The 18,477-nt window shown below is 43.5% G+C and overlaps 1 protein-coding gene across 1 annotated transcript in view; it reads left to right on the top strand.

Annotated features, from left to right (window-relative positions):
• Positions 1–205: 205 nt before the first annotated feature.
• The window catches only part of ANKH (ANKH inorganic pyrophosphate transport regulator), a 174,609-nt gene continuing 156,337 nt past the window's right edge, over positions 206–18,477 (top strand). Inside the window, exon 1 of the mRNA XM_003263146.4 lies at positions 206–672. Within this exon, the coding sequence (XP_003263194.3) occupies positions 577–672 (96 nt within the window). The 5' untranslated portion in view covers positions 206–576. The remainder of the gene's footprint in view (positions 673–18,477) is intronic.

The following is an 18,477-nucleotide window of genomic DNA, read 5'->3' as shown; positions in this document are numbered from 1 at the left end:
AGCGCCCCGGAGGCGCCGGCCCCACGGCCCGAGCGTGCGCAGCGCCCCCCGCGGCCGCGCCGAGCGCAGGCGACCGCACAGGAAAGGAGGCCGCGGCGCGCCCGGCCCGGCCCCCTCCCCAGCCCGCCCCCGGGGGCGCTGGCGGTGTCCGCGCCTCCGCGCCCGCCCCTGATTTCCTCCGGGCGGCGGCGGCGGCGGCAGCGGCGGCGCCTCGTGCGCGCGGTTATTTATTTCCGGGCCCCAGAGCGCTTATAATGGAGCCGCTGTCAGCAGAACCTTCTGCTGCCGCCGCCGCCGCCGCCGCCGCCGCCGTCCCTCCTTTTTTTCCCGGCAGATCTTTGTTGTGTGGGAGGGCAGCAGGGATGGACTTGAGCTTGCGGATCCCCTGCTAGAGCAGCCGCGCTCGGAGAAGGCGCCGCAGCTGCGAGGAGGAGCCGCCGCCGCGCCCGAGGCCCCGCCGCCCGCGGCCTCTGTCGGCCCGCGCCCCGCTCGCCCCGTCGCCCCGTCGCCCCTCGCCTCCCCGCAGAGTCCCCTCGCGGCAGCAGATGTGTGTGGGGTCAGCCCACGGCGGGGACTATGGTGAAATTCCCGGCGCTCACGCACTACTGGCCCCTGATCCGGTTCTTGGTGCCCCTGGGCATCACCAACATAGCCATCGACTTCGGGGAGCAGGTAAGCCCCGGCCCCGCGCCCCGCGCCCCGCGCCCGCTCGCCCTGCCTTGGCCTTACACGCCCGGACACGGGGGCGGAGGGGAGTCACCTGCTCCGAGTCCCTCTTTATCCTGAAACATTTGGTCGGGTGTGCAGCTTGTCAAGGGTGACTTTTCCAGCACCCCATTCCCTCCCTCCCTCCCCTCAATTATTCAGCAGACTTTTCCAGCTCTCTCTGGAAAACGTTAAAAAGACTGGATGGTGTGAAGCTTCACCTATGGAAGGGTTTTCAGTGCACGGCAGTATTATGTAATTTGCTATTATGTAAACCTCAGCTCTGTAATTAAAATGTAGTTTCTAGTAGCTTAAGTGCTGGGTTTTTATTTACCCATGGCTGGTGGTAATGGTGACGGTGGGGAGATTCTGTTTTATAATGCGTCCAAGTTGATTTCCCTGGTACTTCTATTTTTAAACATTTGTTTCGTAGCCCAGGTAAGGATTAGGGGTATCCCGAATGTGTCCTGATAAGCCGATCTTGACCATTTCTAGTTTGGGATTTCTTTTTTTTTTTTTTCCTTTTCTTTTTTCTTTTCTTTTCTTTTTCTTTCTTTCTTTCTTTTTTTTTCTTTTTTTTTTTTCATGGACCACTAAAGAAGGGGAGCACATTTTTGTTTGGTGTCGCCTTCTCGTCCTTGTTTCTTTTCACGTTTTCTCCATGTGGCGTCATTGCAAATCTAGCGCTGCAGGCTCTCCAGCGATGGGGCATTGGCAACCTGCACTTTGCATGTGGGGACCGTTTTGGCAGGGCCACCAGCGGGATGCAGCTGCGTTCTAAGGCCGGAGAGAGGATTTGGTGATGGGGAGGCAGTGACATGCCACCCTGATGGGCAGGTGTCCCAAGTGGCCAGAGCGTGTGACGAGCGCGGCACTCCTGTATTGTGGTACAGTCTTTCTTCTTTCAAGTCAAGAGACTTAAACGGATATTTATATAGAATATGCACTTATTTTGATGCAGTACTCATTATAAAAGCCAAACAGCTTTCAGGAGGCAGTTACAAACCGGAGATGTGTGACTCCTTCGTTTGACGAATATCTGTTTGGATTTGTCTTTCTGTTCTCAAAACTTTTGAATAATTGCAACTCTATAAGCTCCCTAATATGTAGCCCACATTACAGCTACTTTTTACTTTGAATTTTGTTGGTGATAGGTGTTCACAATATGGCATATTCTCTAGAGACCTTTGTTTACCGAGCCAACCAATGTCCTTTGATAAAATCTTGTCTCTTCCGTTGCCACTGTGCCCTGCCAGTGCCTCACAAGGGTACCCCAAGGGCTTCTCCTTCCCTGCTCCACCCTGTACCCGCCCACCTTCCCTTCTTTCTATAGTAACTGGTGACTTTGAACACTTCCTACAATCTGTAGAAAAGCTTTTAGACACGAATTTACTACATTGCCCATTTTAGATGAGTCAAATGCTGTATATTCACTCGAGCCTTTCCTATTTTAAGGGTTACCTTCTTGGAGCTGCCCCAAAGGTCAGAAAGCCCAGGCTGCTCATCTGAACTGGCGTGTGTTTGTGTGCATGGAAGAATCATATAGAGATAACTAGTGGAAATAAGAGTAGTCTGTGTCATCATTAAACTACCTGACGCATACCACAATATTGCCTCCCTTTTGCCTTGATTTAATGAAAGGCTGACATAACTAGGTTTGATTTTAGTATAAGAAAAAGAATCTCCTGAACTCACAAAAGGGAGGTTAAACGTAAGAGACAACTATCCAGATGGTTTATCCTCGCGGGTCTAATAATTCTAACTCATCCTTAAAACATTGCTAACCTGATTATCATGGCTGATGTAAGCAAAGTACTTAATGGAGTTGTGTTTTTGCAGAGAAGCAAAATGTTATCAACAAGTGTCATTTGAAGTCCCTTTTCCCAAAACACCAGAGTATGAGGTTATAGGCTGCCTGGAGGGCGGAGATATTTTATCACAGAGTTAAGAGTGGAGAGATGGGGGGAAGAAATTGATAGGTTTTCCAACCTTGCTTTGCCTTCTGGTGTCAGATGATAATTGTTTTGCAAAATGCTGCAGGGTGAGAGAGAGTGAGACTGACTTACTCTTTCTCAGCATTAAACTGGAGGGAAAGAATTACAGTGGGAGCCGAAGAGTGGCCTGGTATGTGTGGGTGATGAATAGAAGAACATTTTACCCCAATTCTTCTGAAGCATAGTAAAGAGGAGGAGAAATGAACCAGTTTGCAAAAGTGGGTCTACGTTAGCTGAAAATATGCAGCCCTTGAGTTTATATGGAGTTCTAGACAGATGGACACATGTAGTTACTGCCGCTGAGTGGGCAGGTGTATTACACCTTGCTGGGAGTGAATGATGGCTTATTTGTCAGCGATTTACAAATCCTAAGATGGAGAGGTAGCACGGGAGTACAAAGGTCAATGCAGCCTCAGGTTCACGTGCTTTTGAGATGATTAAGAAATGCAAAATTAGGCTGGGCAAGGTGGCTCATGCCTATGAACGTAGCACTTGGGGAGGACAATCCTAGCACTTTGGGAGGCTTAGGCTAGAGGATTGCTTAGGCTAAGGTGGGAGGATCGCTTGAGCTCAGGAGTTCAAAACCAGCCTGGGCAACATAGTGAAACCTCGTCTCTATTAAAAAAAAAAAAAAAAAAAAAAAAAGCCAGGCGCTATAGCTCACACCTGTAATCTCAGCACTTTGGGAGGCAAGGTGGATGGATCACTTGAGGTCAGAAGTTCAAGACCAGCCTGGCCAACATGATGAAATTCTATCTCTACTAAGAAATACAAACAAACAAAAAATTAGCCAGGCATGGTATTGCATGCCTGTAATCCTAGCTACTCAGGAGGCTGAGGTGGGAGAATTGCGTTGAACCCCAAGAGGCAGAGGTTGCAGTACGTCGAGACTCTACCACTGCACCCTCCAGCCTGGGCGACAGAGCAAGACTCCGTCTAAAAAAAAAAGAAATGCAAAATTAAAAAATAAAATCTCTCATGAGCTTTTAAGTTCCTGGCTTTTCAAGAACAAAACAATAGCAAAATATGTTAAATGTTTCTTAGATGGGGTGTTTTATGATGATAAATATCACAGTTTATGGTTTCTTTAAAAAACATATACAGATCTTTTGAAATGGAAATCCAGCTATGTACAAGGTTCCACTGAAAGTTAAATAAGCTTCTCATATGTGACCGTGTAAAGGAATTACCTGTTAATGACCCCAGAGCCAGTGTGTGTGGAGGGGCTAGGAAAGAGCCTGTAACAGTCTCTCCAGAAACTTCTGATATTCTCCATGAACATTACCTGTTGTATATAGATTTCTTAGTCATTTTATAGCTCAGTCAGGGAGGAAACCAAATCTTGTGGACTATTTCCTCTAACAAAACTAGCAAAACCTATTATCACATTTTTTCAATTTTGGTAGTGGCAGTAATTTGAGGTGGTGAGGGGGAGAGGTTGAATTTTATACTAAAAAAAACTCTATGGAATAAAATGATCTGCTTTTAATATTCAACATAGGCACCATAGAAAATGGGAACACATCTTTTGCAGAAACTGAAATAACGTTTGTATTATAGAGCCCTATAGGTATATAAAATACTTTATGATCATTGTATATCTAGAATTATTTTATCTCAATTTTTACAGATTGAGAATCAAAAGTATTAATCACTTCCATTGATTGAGCACCTAGTATGTGCCTATATCTCAGCATATGATATATATGAGGAAAGAATGAGAGGCCTACGCTTGTTAACGTACTTGTTCAAGATGACACGGGTAGTAAATGGCAGAGCTAAGGTTCAAGCCCATACCCACCTGGCCCTTATAAATTTAGGAATAAGTTCTAGCTTTTCTGATTCCCAGACTACATCTAAATTTAATCTTAGCTGTCGTATATTGAATTTTTTTTTTTTTTTTTTTGAGACTGAGTCTCGCTTGTTGCCCAGGCTAGAGTACAGTGGTGTGATCTTGGCTCAATGTAGCTACCATTTCGCAGGCTCAAGCAATTCTCCTGCCTCAGTCTCCCGAGTAGTGGGGACTACAGGCGTGCACCACCACCCCCGGCTAATTTTTGTATTTTTTGTAGAGACGGGCTTTCCCCATGTTGCCCAGGCTGGTCTTGAACTCCTGAGCTCACGTGATCCACCTACCTTGGCCTTCCAAAACATGAGCCACCACATCCGGCCTGTATATTGAATTTTACAAACTCAACAGATGTAGGATGATTAAAAGGAGGGCTTCCAGGAAAGGGATATTATGACCAAGAAGTTCATTTTAAGAAAAGCTCAATTACCCAGATAATTAAGTCAACACTGTATCTTATTTTAACAAGATTGGTATAGCTTTTGGTCAAGGCGGGGGATAAAAGAAACAACTGATACCTCACAATAAAGTTATTTAGAAGTCACTTGGTCTTTATTATTAGAACAATACAGATTGCTAAGGAAAGGAGCATATTGAGATAGTTTTTAAAAAATATATTTCTTTAAAGTATCTGCAAATGTCCATTTGATCTCACCATGTCCAAAGAATTGTTATTCTGTTTAAATTTGGTTCAAAGTCCCCAATTTCCTTAAAAGCCAAATTCACCAAATGACATAGAACAAATTAGTGAACTTTTTAAAAGGTACTCAGTATTACTTAAAATATTAAGGGCAACGTTGCTGTGAAGACCTTGAAGGAGAAAAAAAAGTTGAAATTGTTCTCACTTAAGAAATGTGTTCTGCCTAGGGCCAGGTAATCTACTCTTTCATGCTCAAAGGAGAAATGGTGCCGGGCACGGTGGCTCGGGCCTGTAATCCCAGCACTTTGGGAGGCCAAGGCAGGCAGATCACCTGAGGTCAGGAGTTCCAGAGCAGCCTGGCCAACATGGAGAAACCCCGTCTCTACTAAAAATACAAAATTAGCGGGGCATGGTGGCAGGCACCTGTAATCCCAGCTACTTGGGAGGCTAAGGCAGGAGAATCTTTTGAACCTGGGAGGCGGAGGTTGCGGTGAGCTGAGACCATGCTGAATACCTCAATGCCTTTCAAATACTTTAGATATTTCAAATTGCCTTGTGTGATTCACTGAATTTGGTTGGGTCTAATATGATAATTTAAAGACCAGAGCTGTTTATCTGTGAATGGAGAGTTTTGCACATGAATTGTGACAATTCCTGGAGTAAGATGTGTAATAGGAGTGTTCATATATCTTCAGCCCTTTCTATTTAGGAAACCTAGAGTTAGGCTTCCACAGTATAAGAGGGTTCCACATTATTAATATCACAAGATGGACAAAAAGAGAAGCCCAGGAAAAATAGCTTGGTGAAGTGCACCCTCTCCACACCTCCTCCCAAAGTATAACAAAAGTGTTTCATTCGATTAGGAGGAATAGGAACAAAAAGGACAGATGTAGTTTATGGCACTGGCTCCAACAGGGAAGAGACTCTTCATCCAAAGTCACTGAGCAATGGAGAGGACCTCCTTTGACAGTGCCTAAGAGCTTGCCTTAAGGAACGTGACAGGGATCTGTTGAAAGATCCACTTCCCAAAGTGCTTAAAGAAAGAATGGAAATCTCAAGCTAAGGCTCTGAGTCACTGTGAGGGAGACTTTTACCCCTCCAGTCTATTCTATAGTAACAGAAGAAATTTCAACATAATTATTTTTCCTGATTATAAATAGAAGTAATATCAGCTAATTGTTTAAAGTTTGGTAAATATTTTTTTTTTTTTTTTTTTTTTTTTTATTATACTTTAGGGTTTTAGGGTACATGTGCACAATGTGCAGGTTTGTTACATATGTATCCATGTGCCATGTTGATTTCCTGCACCCATTAACTCGTCATTTAGCATTAGGTGTATCTCCTAATGCTGTCCCTCCCCCCTCCCCCCACCCCACAACAGTCCCCGGAGTGTGATGTTCACCTTCCTGTGTCCATGAGTTCTCATTGTTCAATTCCCACCTATGAGTGAGAACATGCGGTGTTTGGTTTTTTGTCCTTGCGATAGTTTACTGAGAATGATGTTTTCCAGTTTCATCCATGTCCCTACAAAGGACACGAACTCATCATTTTTTATGGCTGCATAGTATTCCATGGTGTATATGTGCCACATTTTCTTAATCCAGTCTATCGTTGTTGGACATTTGGGTTGGTTCCAACTCTTTGCTATTGTGAATAGTGCCGCAATAAACATACGTGTGCATGTGTCTTTATAGCAGCATGATTTATAGTCCTTTGGGTATATACCCAGTAATGGGATGGCTGGGTCAAATGGTATTTCTAGTTCTAGATCCCTGAGGAATCGCCACACTGACTTCCACAATGGTTGAACTAGTTTACAGTCCCACCAACAGTGTAAAAGTGTTCCTATTTCTCCACATCCTCTCCAGCACCTGTTGTTTCCTGATTTTTTAATGATGGCCATTCTAACTGGTGTGAGATGGTATCTCACTGTGGTTTTGATTTGCATTTCTCTGATGGCCAGTGATGATGAGCATTTCTTCATGTGTTTTCTGGCTGCATAAATGTCTTCTTTTGAGAAGTGTCTGTTCATGTCCTCTGCCCACTTTTTGATGGGGTTGTTTGTTTTTTTCTTGTAAATTTGTTTGAGTTCATTATAGATTCTGGATATTAGCCCTTTGTCAGATGAGTAGGTTGCAAAAATTTTCTCCCATTCTGTAGGTTGCCTGTTAATTCTGATGATAGTTTCTTTTGCTGTGCAGAAGCTCTTTAGTTTAATGAGATCCCATTTGTCGATTTTGGCTTTTGTTGCCATTGCTTTTGGTGTTTTAGACATGAAGTCCTTGCCCACGCCTATGTCCTGAATGGTATTGCCTAGGTTTTCTTGTAGGATTTTAATGGTTTTAGGTCTAACATATAAGTCTTTAATCCATCTTGAATTAATTTTTGTATAAGGTGTAAGGAAGGGTTCCAGTTGCAGCTTTCTACATATGGCTAGCCAGTTTTCCCAGCACCATTTATTAAATAGGGAATCCTTTCCCCATTTCTTGTTTTTGTCAGGTTTGTCAAAGATCAGATAGTTGTAGCTATGCGGCATCATTTCTGAGGGCTCTGTTCTGTTCCATTGATCTATGTCTCTGTTGTGGTACCAGTACCATGCTGTTTTGGTTACTGTAGCCTTGTAGTATAGTTTAAAGTCAGGTAGCGTGATGCCTCCAGCTTTGTTCTTTTGGCTTAGGATTGACTTGGCGATGCGGGCTCTTTTTTGGTTCCATATGAACTTTAAAGTAGTTTTTTCCAATTCTGTGAAGAAAGTCATTGGTAGCTTGATGGGGATGGCATTGAATCTATAAATTACCTTGGGCAGTATGGCCATTTTCACGATATTGATTCTTCCAATCCATGAGCATGGAATGTTCTTCCATTTGTTTGTATCCTCTTTTATTTCATTGAGCAGTGGTTTGTAGTTCTCCTTGAAGAGGTCCTTCACATCCCTTGTAAGTTGGATTCCTAGGTATTTTATTCTCTTTGAAGCAATTGTGAATGGGAGTTCACTCATGATTTGGCTCTCTGTTTGTCTGTTATTGGTGTACAAGAATGCTTGTGATTTTTGTACATTAATTTTGTATCCTGAGACTTCGCTGAAGTTGCTAATCAGCTTAAGGAGATTTTGGGCTGAGACAGTGGGGTTTTCTAGATATACAATCATATCATCTGCAAACAGGGACAATTTGACTTCCTCTTTTCCTAATTGAATACCTTTTATTTCCTTCTCCTGCCTGATTGCTCTGGCCAGAACTTCCAGCACTATGTTGAACAGGAGCGGCGAGAGAGGGCATCCCTGTCTTGTGCCAGTTTTCAGAGGGAATGCTTCCAGTTTTTGCCCATTCAGTATGATATTGGCTGTGGGTTTGTCATAGATAGCTCTTATTATTTTGAGATACATCCCATCAATACCTAATTTATTGAGAGTTTTTAGCATGAAGGGTTGTTGAATTTTGTCAAAGGCCTTTTCTGCATCTATTGAGATAATCATGTGGTTTTTGTCTTTGGTTCTGTTTATATGTTGGATTACATTTATTGATTTGCGTATGTTGAACCAGCCTTGCATCCCAGGGATGAAGCCCACTTGATCATGGTGGATAAGCTTTTTGATGTGCTGCTGGATTCGGTTTGCCAGTATTTTATTGAGGATTTTTGCATCAATGTTCATCAAGGATATTGGTCTGAAATTCTCTTTTTTGGTTATGTCTCTGCCAGGTTTTGGTATCAGGACGATGCTGGCTTCATAAAATGTGTTAGGGAGGATTCCCTCTTTTTCTATCGATTGGAATAGTTTCAGAAGGAATGGTACCAGTTCCTCCTTGTACCTCTGGTAGAATTCGGCTGTGAATCCATCAGGTCCTGGACTCTTTTTGGTTGGTAAGCTATTGATTATTGCCACAATTTCAGAACCTGTTATTGGTCTATTCAGAGATTCAATTTCTTCCTGGTTAAGTCTTGGGAGGGTGTATTTGTCAAGGAATTTATCCATTTCTTCTAGATTTTCTAGTTTATTTGCATAGAGGTGTTTGTAGTATTCTCTGATGGTAGATTGTATTTCTGTGGGATCAGTGGTGATATCCCCTTTTTCGTTTTTTATTGCATCTATTTGATTCTTCTCTCTTTTCTTCTTTATTAGTCTTGCTAGCGGTCCATCAATTTTGTTGATCTTTTCAAAAAACCAGCTCCTGGATTCATTAATTTTTTGAAGGGTTTTTTGTGTCTCTATTTCCTTCAGTTCTGCTCTGATTTTAGTTATTTCTAGCCTTCTGCTAGCTTTTGAATGTGTTTGCTCTTGCTTTTCTAGTTCTTTTAATTGTGATGTTAGGGAGTCAATTTTGGATCTTTCCTGCTTTCTCTTGTGGGCATTTAGTGCTATAAATTTCCCTCTACACACTGCTTTGAATGTGTCCCAGAGATTCTGGTATGTTGTGTCTTTGTTCTCGTTGGTTTCAAAAAACATCTTTATTTCTGCCTTCATTTCATTATGTACCCAATAGTCATTCAGGAGCAGGTTGTTCAGTTTCCATGTAGTAGAGCGGTTTTGAGTGAGTTTCTTAATCCTGAGTTCTAGTTTGATTGCACTGTGGTCTGAGAGACAGTTTGTTATAATTTCTGTTCTTTTACATTTGCTGAGGAGAGCTTTACTTCCAACTATGTGGTCAATTTTGGAATAGGTGTGGTGTGGTGCTGAAAAAAATGTATATTCTGTTGACTTGGGGTGGAGAGTTCTGTAGATGTCTATTAGGTCCACTTTATGTAGAGCTGAGTTCAATTCCTGGATATCCTTGTTAACTTTCTGTCTCGTTGATCTGTCTAATGCTGACAGTGGGGTGTTAAAATCTCCCATTATTATTGTGTGGGAGTTTAAGTCCCTTAGTAGGTCACTCAGGACTTGCTTTATGAATCTGGGTGCTCCTGTGTTGGGTGCATATATATTTAGGATAGTTAGCTCTTCTTGATGAATTGATCCCTTTACCATTATGTAATGGCCTTCTTTGTCTCTTTTGATCTTTGTTGGTTTAAAGTCTATTTTATCAGAGACTAGGATTGCAACCCCTGCCTTTTTTTGTTTTCCAGTTGCTTGATAGATCTTCCTCCATCCCTTTATTTTGAGTCTATGTGTGTCTCTGCATGTGAGATGGGTTTCCTGAATACAGCACACTGATGGGTCTTGACTCCTTATCCAGTTTGCCAGTCTGTGTCTTTTGAATGGAGCATTTAGCCCATTTACATTTAATGTTAATATTGTTATGTGTGAATCTGATCCTGTCATTATGATGTTAGTTGGTTATTTTGCTCGTTAGTTGCTATAGTTTCTTCCTAGTCTCGATGGTCTTTACAATTTGGCATGTTTTTGCAGTGGCTGGTACCGGTTGTTCCTTTCCATGTTTAGTGCTTCCTTCAGGAGCTCTTTTAGGGCAGGCCTGGTGGTGACAAAATCACTCAGCGTTTGCTTGTCTGTAAAGTGTTTTATTTCTCCTTCACTTATGAAGCTTAGTTTGGCGGGATAGGAGATTCTGGGTTGAAAATTCTTTTCTTTAAGAATGTTGAATATCGGCCCCCACTCTCTTCTGGCTTGTAGAGTTTCTGCTGAGAGATCAGCTGTTAGTCTGATGGGCTTCCCTTTGTGGGTAACCCGACCTTTCTCTCTGGCTGCCCTTAACATTTTTTCTTTCATTTCAACTTTGGTGAATCTGACAATAATGTGTCTTGGAGTTGCCCTTCTCGAGGAGTATCTTTGTGGCGTTCTCTGTATTTCCTGAATCTGAATGCTGGCCTGCCTTGCTAGATTGGGAAGTTCTCCTGGATAATATCTTGCAGAGTGTTTTCCAACTTGGTTCCATTCTCCCCATCATTTTCAGGTACACCAATCAGACGTAGGTTTGGTCTTTTCACATAGTCCCAAATTTCTTGGAGGCTTTGTTCATTTCTTTTTATCCTTTTTTCTCTAAACTTCCCTTCTCTTTTCATTTCATTCATTTCATCTTCCATCAGCGATACCCTTTCTTCCAGTTGATCGCATCTGCTACTGAGGCTTCTGCAATCTTCGCGTAGTTCTCGAAGCTTGGCTTTCAGCTCCATCGGCTCCTTGAAGCCCTTCTCTCCATTGGTTATTCTAGTTATCCATTCTTCTAATTTTTTTTCAAAGTTTTTAACTTCTTTGCTGTTGTTTTGAATTTCCTCTCGTAGCTCAGAGTAGTTTGATCGTCTGAAGCCTTCTTCTCTCAACTCATCAAAGTCATCCTCCATCCAGCTTTGTTCCGTTGCTGGTGAGGAACTGCGTTCCTTTGGAGGAGGAGAGGTGTTCTGTTTTTTAGAGTTTCCAGTTTTTTTGGTCTGTTTTTTCCCCATCTTTGTGGTTTTATCTACTTTTTGTCTTTGATGATGGTGATGTACAGATGGGTTTTTGGTGTGGATGTCCTTTCTGTTTGTTAGTTTTCCTTCTACCAGACAGGACCCTCAGCTGCAGGTCTGTTGGAGTTTACTAGAGGTGCACTCCAGACCCTGTTTGGCTGGGTGTCAGCAGCGGTGGCTGCAGAACAGCAGATTTTCGTGAGACCACAAATTCAGCTGTCTGATAGTTCCTCTGAAAGTTTTGTCTCAGAGAAGTACCGGGTTGAATGAGGTGTCAGTCTGTCCCTACTTGGGGGGTGCCTCCCAGTTAGGCTGCTCAGGGGTGAGGGACCCACTTTAGGAGGCAGTCTGTCTGTTCTCAGATCTCCAGCTGCGTGCTGGGAGAACCACTACTCTCTTCAAAGCTGTCAGTCAGACAGGGACATTTAAGTCTGTGGAAGTTCTTGCAGAGTTTTTGTTTGTCTGTGCCCTGCCCCCAGAGGTGGAGCCTACAGAGGCAGGGAGGCCTCCTTGAGCTGTGGTGGGCTCCACCCAGTTCGAGCTTCCTGGCTGCTTTGTTTACCTAAGCAAGCCTGGGCAATGGCGGGCGCCCCTCCCCCAGCCTCGCTGCCGCCTCGCAGCTTGATCTCAGACTGCTGTGCTAGCAATTAGCGAGACTCCGTGGGCATAGGACCCTCCGAGCCAGGTGCGGGACACAATCTCCTAGTGTGCCGTTTTCCAGGCCCGTTGGAAAAGCGCAGTTAGGGTGGGACTGACCCGATATTCCAGGTGCCGTCTGCTTCCCCTTTCTTTGACTAGGAAAGGGAACTCCCTGACCCCTTGCGCTTCCCGAGTGAGTCAATGCCTCGCCCTGCTTCGGCTCGCGCACAGTGCGCTTCACCGACTGTCCTGCACCCACTGTTAGGCGCTCCCTAGTGAGATGAAACCAGTACCTCAAGCAGAAATGCAGAAATCACCCGTCTTCTGTGTCGCTGGGGCTGGGAGCTGGAGACCGGAGCTGTTCCTATTCGGCCATCTTGGCTCCACCCCGGCGGGTGTATCAAAGTTTGGTAAATATTTTTTAAATGTGAAAAATTACGTCTAATTTCGCTCCTAAAACTTCTTTAACAATTTGGGTATCTCCTGCCAATTTATTATTTTATTTTATTCATTATTATTATTATTATTTTTTGAGACGGAGTTTTGTTCTTGTTACCCAGGCTGGAGTGCAATGGTGTGATCTCAGCTCACCGGGACCTCCGCCTCCCGGGTTCAAGTGATTCTCCTGCCTCAGCCTCCCAAGTAGCTGGGATTACAGGCATGCGCCACCATGCCTGGCTAATTTTATATTTTTAGTAGTGACGGGGTTTCTCCATGTTGGTCAGGCTGGTGTCGAATTCCTGACCTCAGGTCATCCTCCTGCCTCAGCCTCCCAAAGTGCTGGGATTACAGGTGTGAGCCACCACGCCTGGCCGCCAATTTATTTTTATAACATAATTGAGGAAATAGATGTGTATGTGGGGTATGTGTGTGTGTGGGGGGGTAAGTGTGTGTGTGTATACGTTATATATACACACATATAAAAAGTGTGTGTGTGTGTGTATGTATATACACATTATATATATAAAATGGTACGTGTGTGTATGTTTCACAAAACACAGAAGCATTTTCCCTAAACTACTTAAAAGTGTTTAAGTATGATTTTAAATTGCAGCATAATATGTGGTTATGAGAGCATGTTGTAATTCCTTTTGCATGTATTACCTTATTGTTAAACACAGGTTTGTTTGTTTTTGCAATATAAAGTTTCAATGAACATCTTTGTGTATTAAGTAGATAATGTGTTTTCTCTGACTGCCTTGGGCTTTATGCCTGGCATAATTTGGTGCCTATTTCAGTTTCCAATTCATACATAGAAAATGAGGTCATGCCTTTCTTACAGTCCATATTTAGTCAAGGACACTGTGACCTCCTTAGTCCAATTGGTACTTACTTCCCTGCTGTGTTTCCCAGTTTTCTTTAGATGTCCATCTGCATTTAAAATACATCTCTTAGGATGACTTAGGTAAGCGGGTTGTTTCTAGAGCCACAGAGGTATAATCCTGAGGTTGGTTTGTTTACTCATTTACTCATTCATTTATTTATTGAGGCGGTTTGATGACCAGCCTAGATACTACTCTATCTAAATACTTCCAAGCATATCCATCATACAGAAACAATATTTAAATCTCTTCCTAGTAATAGATCAAATTCTTTAAAAGCAGTTTTTATTTTGTTTTGAGACAAGTCTCACTGTGTGGCGCAGGCTGGAGAACAGTGGTGCAAACACAGCTTACTGCAGCCTCAAATTCCTGGGCTAAAGGCATCTTCCAGCCTCAACTTCTGGGTAGCTGGGATTCCAGGCATATGGAACCATGCCTGCCTAATTTTTTTATTTTTGTAGAGATGGGGTCTTGTGATGTTGCCCAGGCTGGTCTCGAACTCCTGGGCTTAAGCAATGCTCCCAGCTCAGCTTCCCAAACTGTTGGGATTACAGGCACGAGCCACCACATCCAGCCTAAAAACAGTTTTTAAAGGGTACAGTGTGATACCGTTTATGGAAACCACTTTTTAGATGAGACAAGCCCAGTTTTATATTAGCAGTGAATAATATGGTTTCCATATTTGGTTTGGGACAATGGACCAGGTTATGTTAGGTGGGAGGAGGAGAGAGCATGGGTGGAGAACCATTCCTTTACTGTCTTGTGTGAGTAAATAAACCTCGTTAAGCTCCTGATATAGCATACCAGAGTGACTTGGGTGGTGTCTACATTAAAAAAAGAAAAAATCAGGTAATTTTTGAACACCTGTGACTCTATTAGTTTCTGTAGAGATGCAATAGAGAAATATCCAGTTTTCTACAGCCTTACCTGGGTCTGAGCAATCCACATGAGTGAATTTGCTTCATAACTGAAGCTAATACTTCACAGTGGAAGTCACTGGGTTTTTCCTCTTTTTTTAGTATGAGAACTAGTGTTGATGGAAGTCTAGCCTATACTGCACATTTATCTACCTTATTAAATGAGTATCATATGGCAAAGCATAACATAGCATCTTTGGAGGCTGTGAGTGTCTGTTGTGCCGGGCAGTCACATGAGATTCAAAATACTTAACCAAGGGATTGGCACCAACCAGTGGGAGCTGACCTTGGCCAGTCCTGAGCCCTGCATGACCAGCAGTGTTGTGGCCTTCTTGAGACTCTTAGGTGTGTGGTAGGGTTTAAAAAAATTTTTTATAGGCCGTGTGCCTGCTTTTATCGTTTTAATACTAATCAGTTGCCAGTCAACTGGTTAGTAGTAACCAATTGCTACTGGTTTCAGTAACTGGTTACTAAGGACTCAGTTTCCTCTTCTTGCTGTGCAGTATGCCCGTGTAACCACTTAATGATAACAAAACACCGTAAACATAGCTAATATTTATTGAGTTCTTGCTTTTTAATGTTCTTCTGTGGAGTTGCTCTGGGCCCAGGCAACTAAAATTCACTGGAATTCCAGGAAAAATGAAGGAGTAACTTTGGTGGCTTCCTTTGGGAAAAGCATTTATACGTCGTGACACTCGTTTTCCTGCTGTCATTTTGTGTCTGTTCTAGAGAGATTCTAGGGCCAATGGCAGTGAAGTGATTTTTGAAAAGGCAAGGAAGCATGGCTGTATTCGACTCAGCCCCTGCCCTCAAATTGTTTAGATCCTGGTTAAGAAAACACACGTGAAACACCTTTGCAAACAGAGCAGCACAGAGCAAAATGTCTAATTATACAGCAGAGTTTATTATGACACACAACGAGGTGCTCGGTAATTGCAGCAGAGCAGTAAGTCTGTGGTCATGAAACAGCAAGATGTTTGGACATAGTTCTCATATGGATGTTCTCACCTCCTGCCTTTCCTCTCTAAATGCTCTGCTGGGGAATGTGGAGAGCTCTGGTCTGCAAAAGATGAAGATAGAATTGCAAGATAGGTCAATTAGCAGGTTTCATATCAAGCCGTATCAGCCCAGGTGTTGTTTTTGTTTGTTGGTTGATTTGTTTTCCATGACTTTGGGATCTTTCAGTTCCTGTTTCAACAATCAAATACCAGTCATGATGCTGTGAGAACACATGAGCTTAAAATTACAGAGAAAAGATTTAGGAGGGATTTCAGTCAACTAGAAGGTTTATTCATCAGAATTTACTGTTTCTTCTATGTAGTTGCTTCTTCATACCAAAAATACTCTTTTGTTTTTGTTTTTGTTTTTTTTGTTTGAGACAGAGTTTCGCTCTTGTTGCCCAGGCTGGAGTGCAGTGGCCTGGTCTCAGCTCACTGCAACGTCCGCCTCCCGGGTTCAAGCGATTTCCCTGCCTCAGCCTCCTGAGTAGCTGGGATTAGAGGCATGTGCCACCATGCCCAGCTGATTTCCATATTTTTAGTAGAGATGGGGTTTCACCATGTTGGCCAGGCTGGTCTCAAACTCCTGACCTCAAGTGATCCACCTGCCTTGGCCTCCCAAAGTGCTGGGATTACAGGTGTGAGCTACCATGCTCAGCCCCAAAAATGCTCTTAAAGTCCATCCAGGGAAGGAAAGTAACTTGGTTATTTGTCAGGGCAAAGGTTGGGGACAATATTTATTCCTCTAGATAAAATGTTATCAAAAGACAATCTACATCTGGTTCAGACTGTCAGGGACAGACTGACCAGCTTTGTCTCTAGTTAGGGGGAGGATATTTTGGTTTAAGTTAGTTCTCAGGTCCTAGCTGGTTTTTAGATCAGTAATGACATTTTCCAGAGGCACTGAAAGGTGGGTTGTCGATACGAATCTACACTCTCCTCAATAAGATGGGCTGACGTCACTGTCCCCAGCCTGGGGGACAGAGGAGGGGCTGTACATGTGCGGCTCTGTACTCTGGAGCATGAGGAGGTGACAGGCACTGCCACACACCACACCCACCAGGCTATCTCACCTGGGCAGAAATATGCCAGTGAGGACCTCTGGCTCCAGGCTGGGGAGAAATCTAAAAACAGAGCTGAGTCCCCAGATAGGGAGTTTCAAAGATGACTTCAAAAGTGAGGTTGAGGCTTCTTAGGACATTTCATCATCCTGATTAAATGGCTGGAAAGCAGAATGTCTGCTGACAGGTTAATGAGGCTTTTCCTAGTGAGCCAGATGAACCAGGAAACAGGAGGGGCAGAGGTCAGCTTTGTGGTTATTAGCTTCCGAGGACCTGAGAAGGAAAGGTGGCTTATTCTATGCGTGACCCAAAGAGGAATATTATGTGCTTGGAGTGTTGGAGGTTCAGTCATCCTATGCGAGCATTTATGTTGTGAGATCTAGTTGCTTCAGGTTACTGCCTTTCATTCAAATTATAGTGAGTCCACATCAGTAAGCTTTTCAGAACCCTTGCTTCACTTAAAAAATATATATAGGCCGGGCACGGTGGCTCATGCCTGCCAGCACTTTGGGAGGCCGAAGTGGGCAGATCACTTGAGCTCAGGAGTTCAAGGCCAGCCTGACCAACATGGTGAAACTCCGTCTCCACTAAAAACACAAAAATTAGCTGGGTGTGATGGTGGGCGCCTGTAGTCCCAGCTACTTGGGAGGCTGAGGCAGGAGAATCACTTGAACCCGGGAGGTGGAGGTTGCAGTGAGCTGAGATCGTGCCAGTGCACTCCATCCTGGGCATCACAGCACTCTAGCCTGGGCATCACAGCGAGACTCCATCTCAAAATAAATTAATAAAATAAAAATATACATAACGTTTAAGTGGAGGAGAGTATTTGAGTTTCTGCCTGCCGTTTTCTAATTTGCCATTTGACTTAGCTGGGGCTGCTTTGTGTTTCCAAAACTGTTTTTAAGGTGATAAGAAGTTTGTATGCTTTTTTATGCTGCCCCGTGAACCACCCGGAGATCAAATGGCCACTGGGTCTTGCATTTTAATAGAGGGGAATAGTAGTGTGGAGAATATAAAACAGTAAATAACAACAACAAAAAATTCTCTGACTTCTTAGTGCTTTAAATGGTTTAGAGGAAATTCACCGTGGCCAGGACACTGAGGCCTCCCACCATGTGTGGCCTAAACTTGACATTTTATAAAGGCAAACTGCACAGAGGAGAGTAACAAATAACCACACTTAATAAGGAGGCAGTAACTTTCAGCTCTTTGTGGTTCTAGCCAAGTCCAAAGCCACAGTGACTGGAAAGACAGCTTGCAGCAAGCCTGACAAGGGAGTCAAGACGTCACCCTCCTCCTCTGCAGGTTTCTGTGTTCCAATGTCCCTCCCTCACCGCCTTCTGGAGAGAGACCTTGTTTCTTTGGGATGGTTTTGGATGCAGCCTTGCATCACCTGAGAAGACACCTGGCCTGGAGCCTGGCGTGCAGCCGGTTGTACCTCATTTCTACCCCCACGCTGAGGTATTCCACCACCTGGGGCTCACGCCTATTGGGCTGTCTCCTAAACGTGGGCAGATTTCATAGCATTGTAGGTAGTTAGTCCACCACGTGTTTCCCAGCCTCTCCTAGACAAACCAGTGTTTCAGCACCAAATAGCAAGGAGCTTGGGCTTAATTCCAGGTATAGTAGAGACCTGCCGAAGGGCCCTAAAGTGGTGGATGGCAGTAAGTCTCACTAGCTGAACCGTAGAATCTCCTTTGTTTTTGTAAAATTCACATTTACTCTGATTTCCTTTAGGCTCTAAGTGAAGTGTACAGATCTTAAGTGTATAGGTCTGTGAGTTTTGTCAAATGACAGATGCATACCTGTGTGTAATCCACACCATGAGGATATGGGACATTTCCATCATCAGATACATCCACAGTGCCCCTTTGCAGTCTTCCTAGTCAACCACTGTTCTGATTCCTGTGCCGGCCTTTGTAACTGCTCATGAAAATGACACATGTGCATTGTTATTACAGTGTCTAGCACCTTATTCTTTGTTATTACAAAATATAGCTTAATATTGAGTAT

Source organism: Nomascus leucogenys, chromosome 6 (assembly GCF_006542625.1).
Source record: "Nomascus leucogenys isolate Asia chromosome 6, Asia_NLE_v1, whole genome shotgun sequence".
NCBI lineage: Eukaryota > Metazoa > Chordata > Mammalia > Primates > Hylobatidae > Nomascus > Nomascus leucogenys.
The sequence above is the reverse complement of the archived record's forward strand: the minus strand, read 5'-3'. Positions and strand labels throughout refer to the sequence as shown.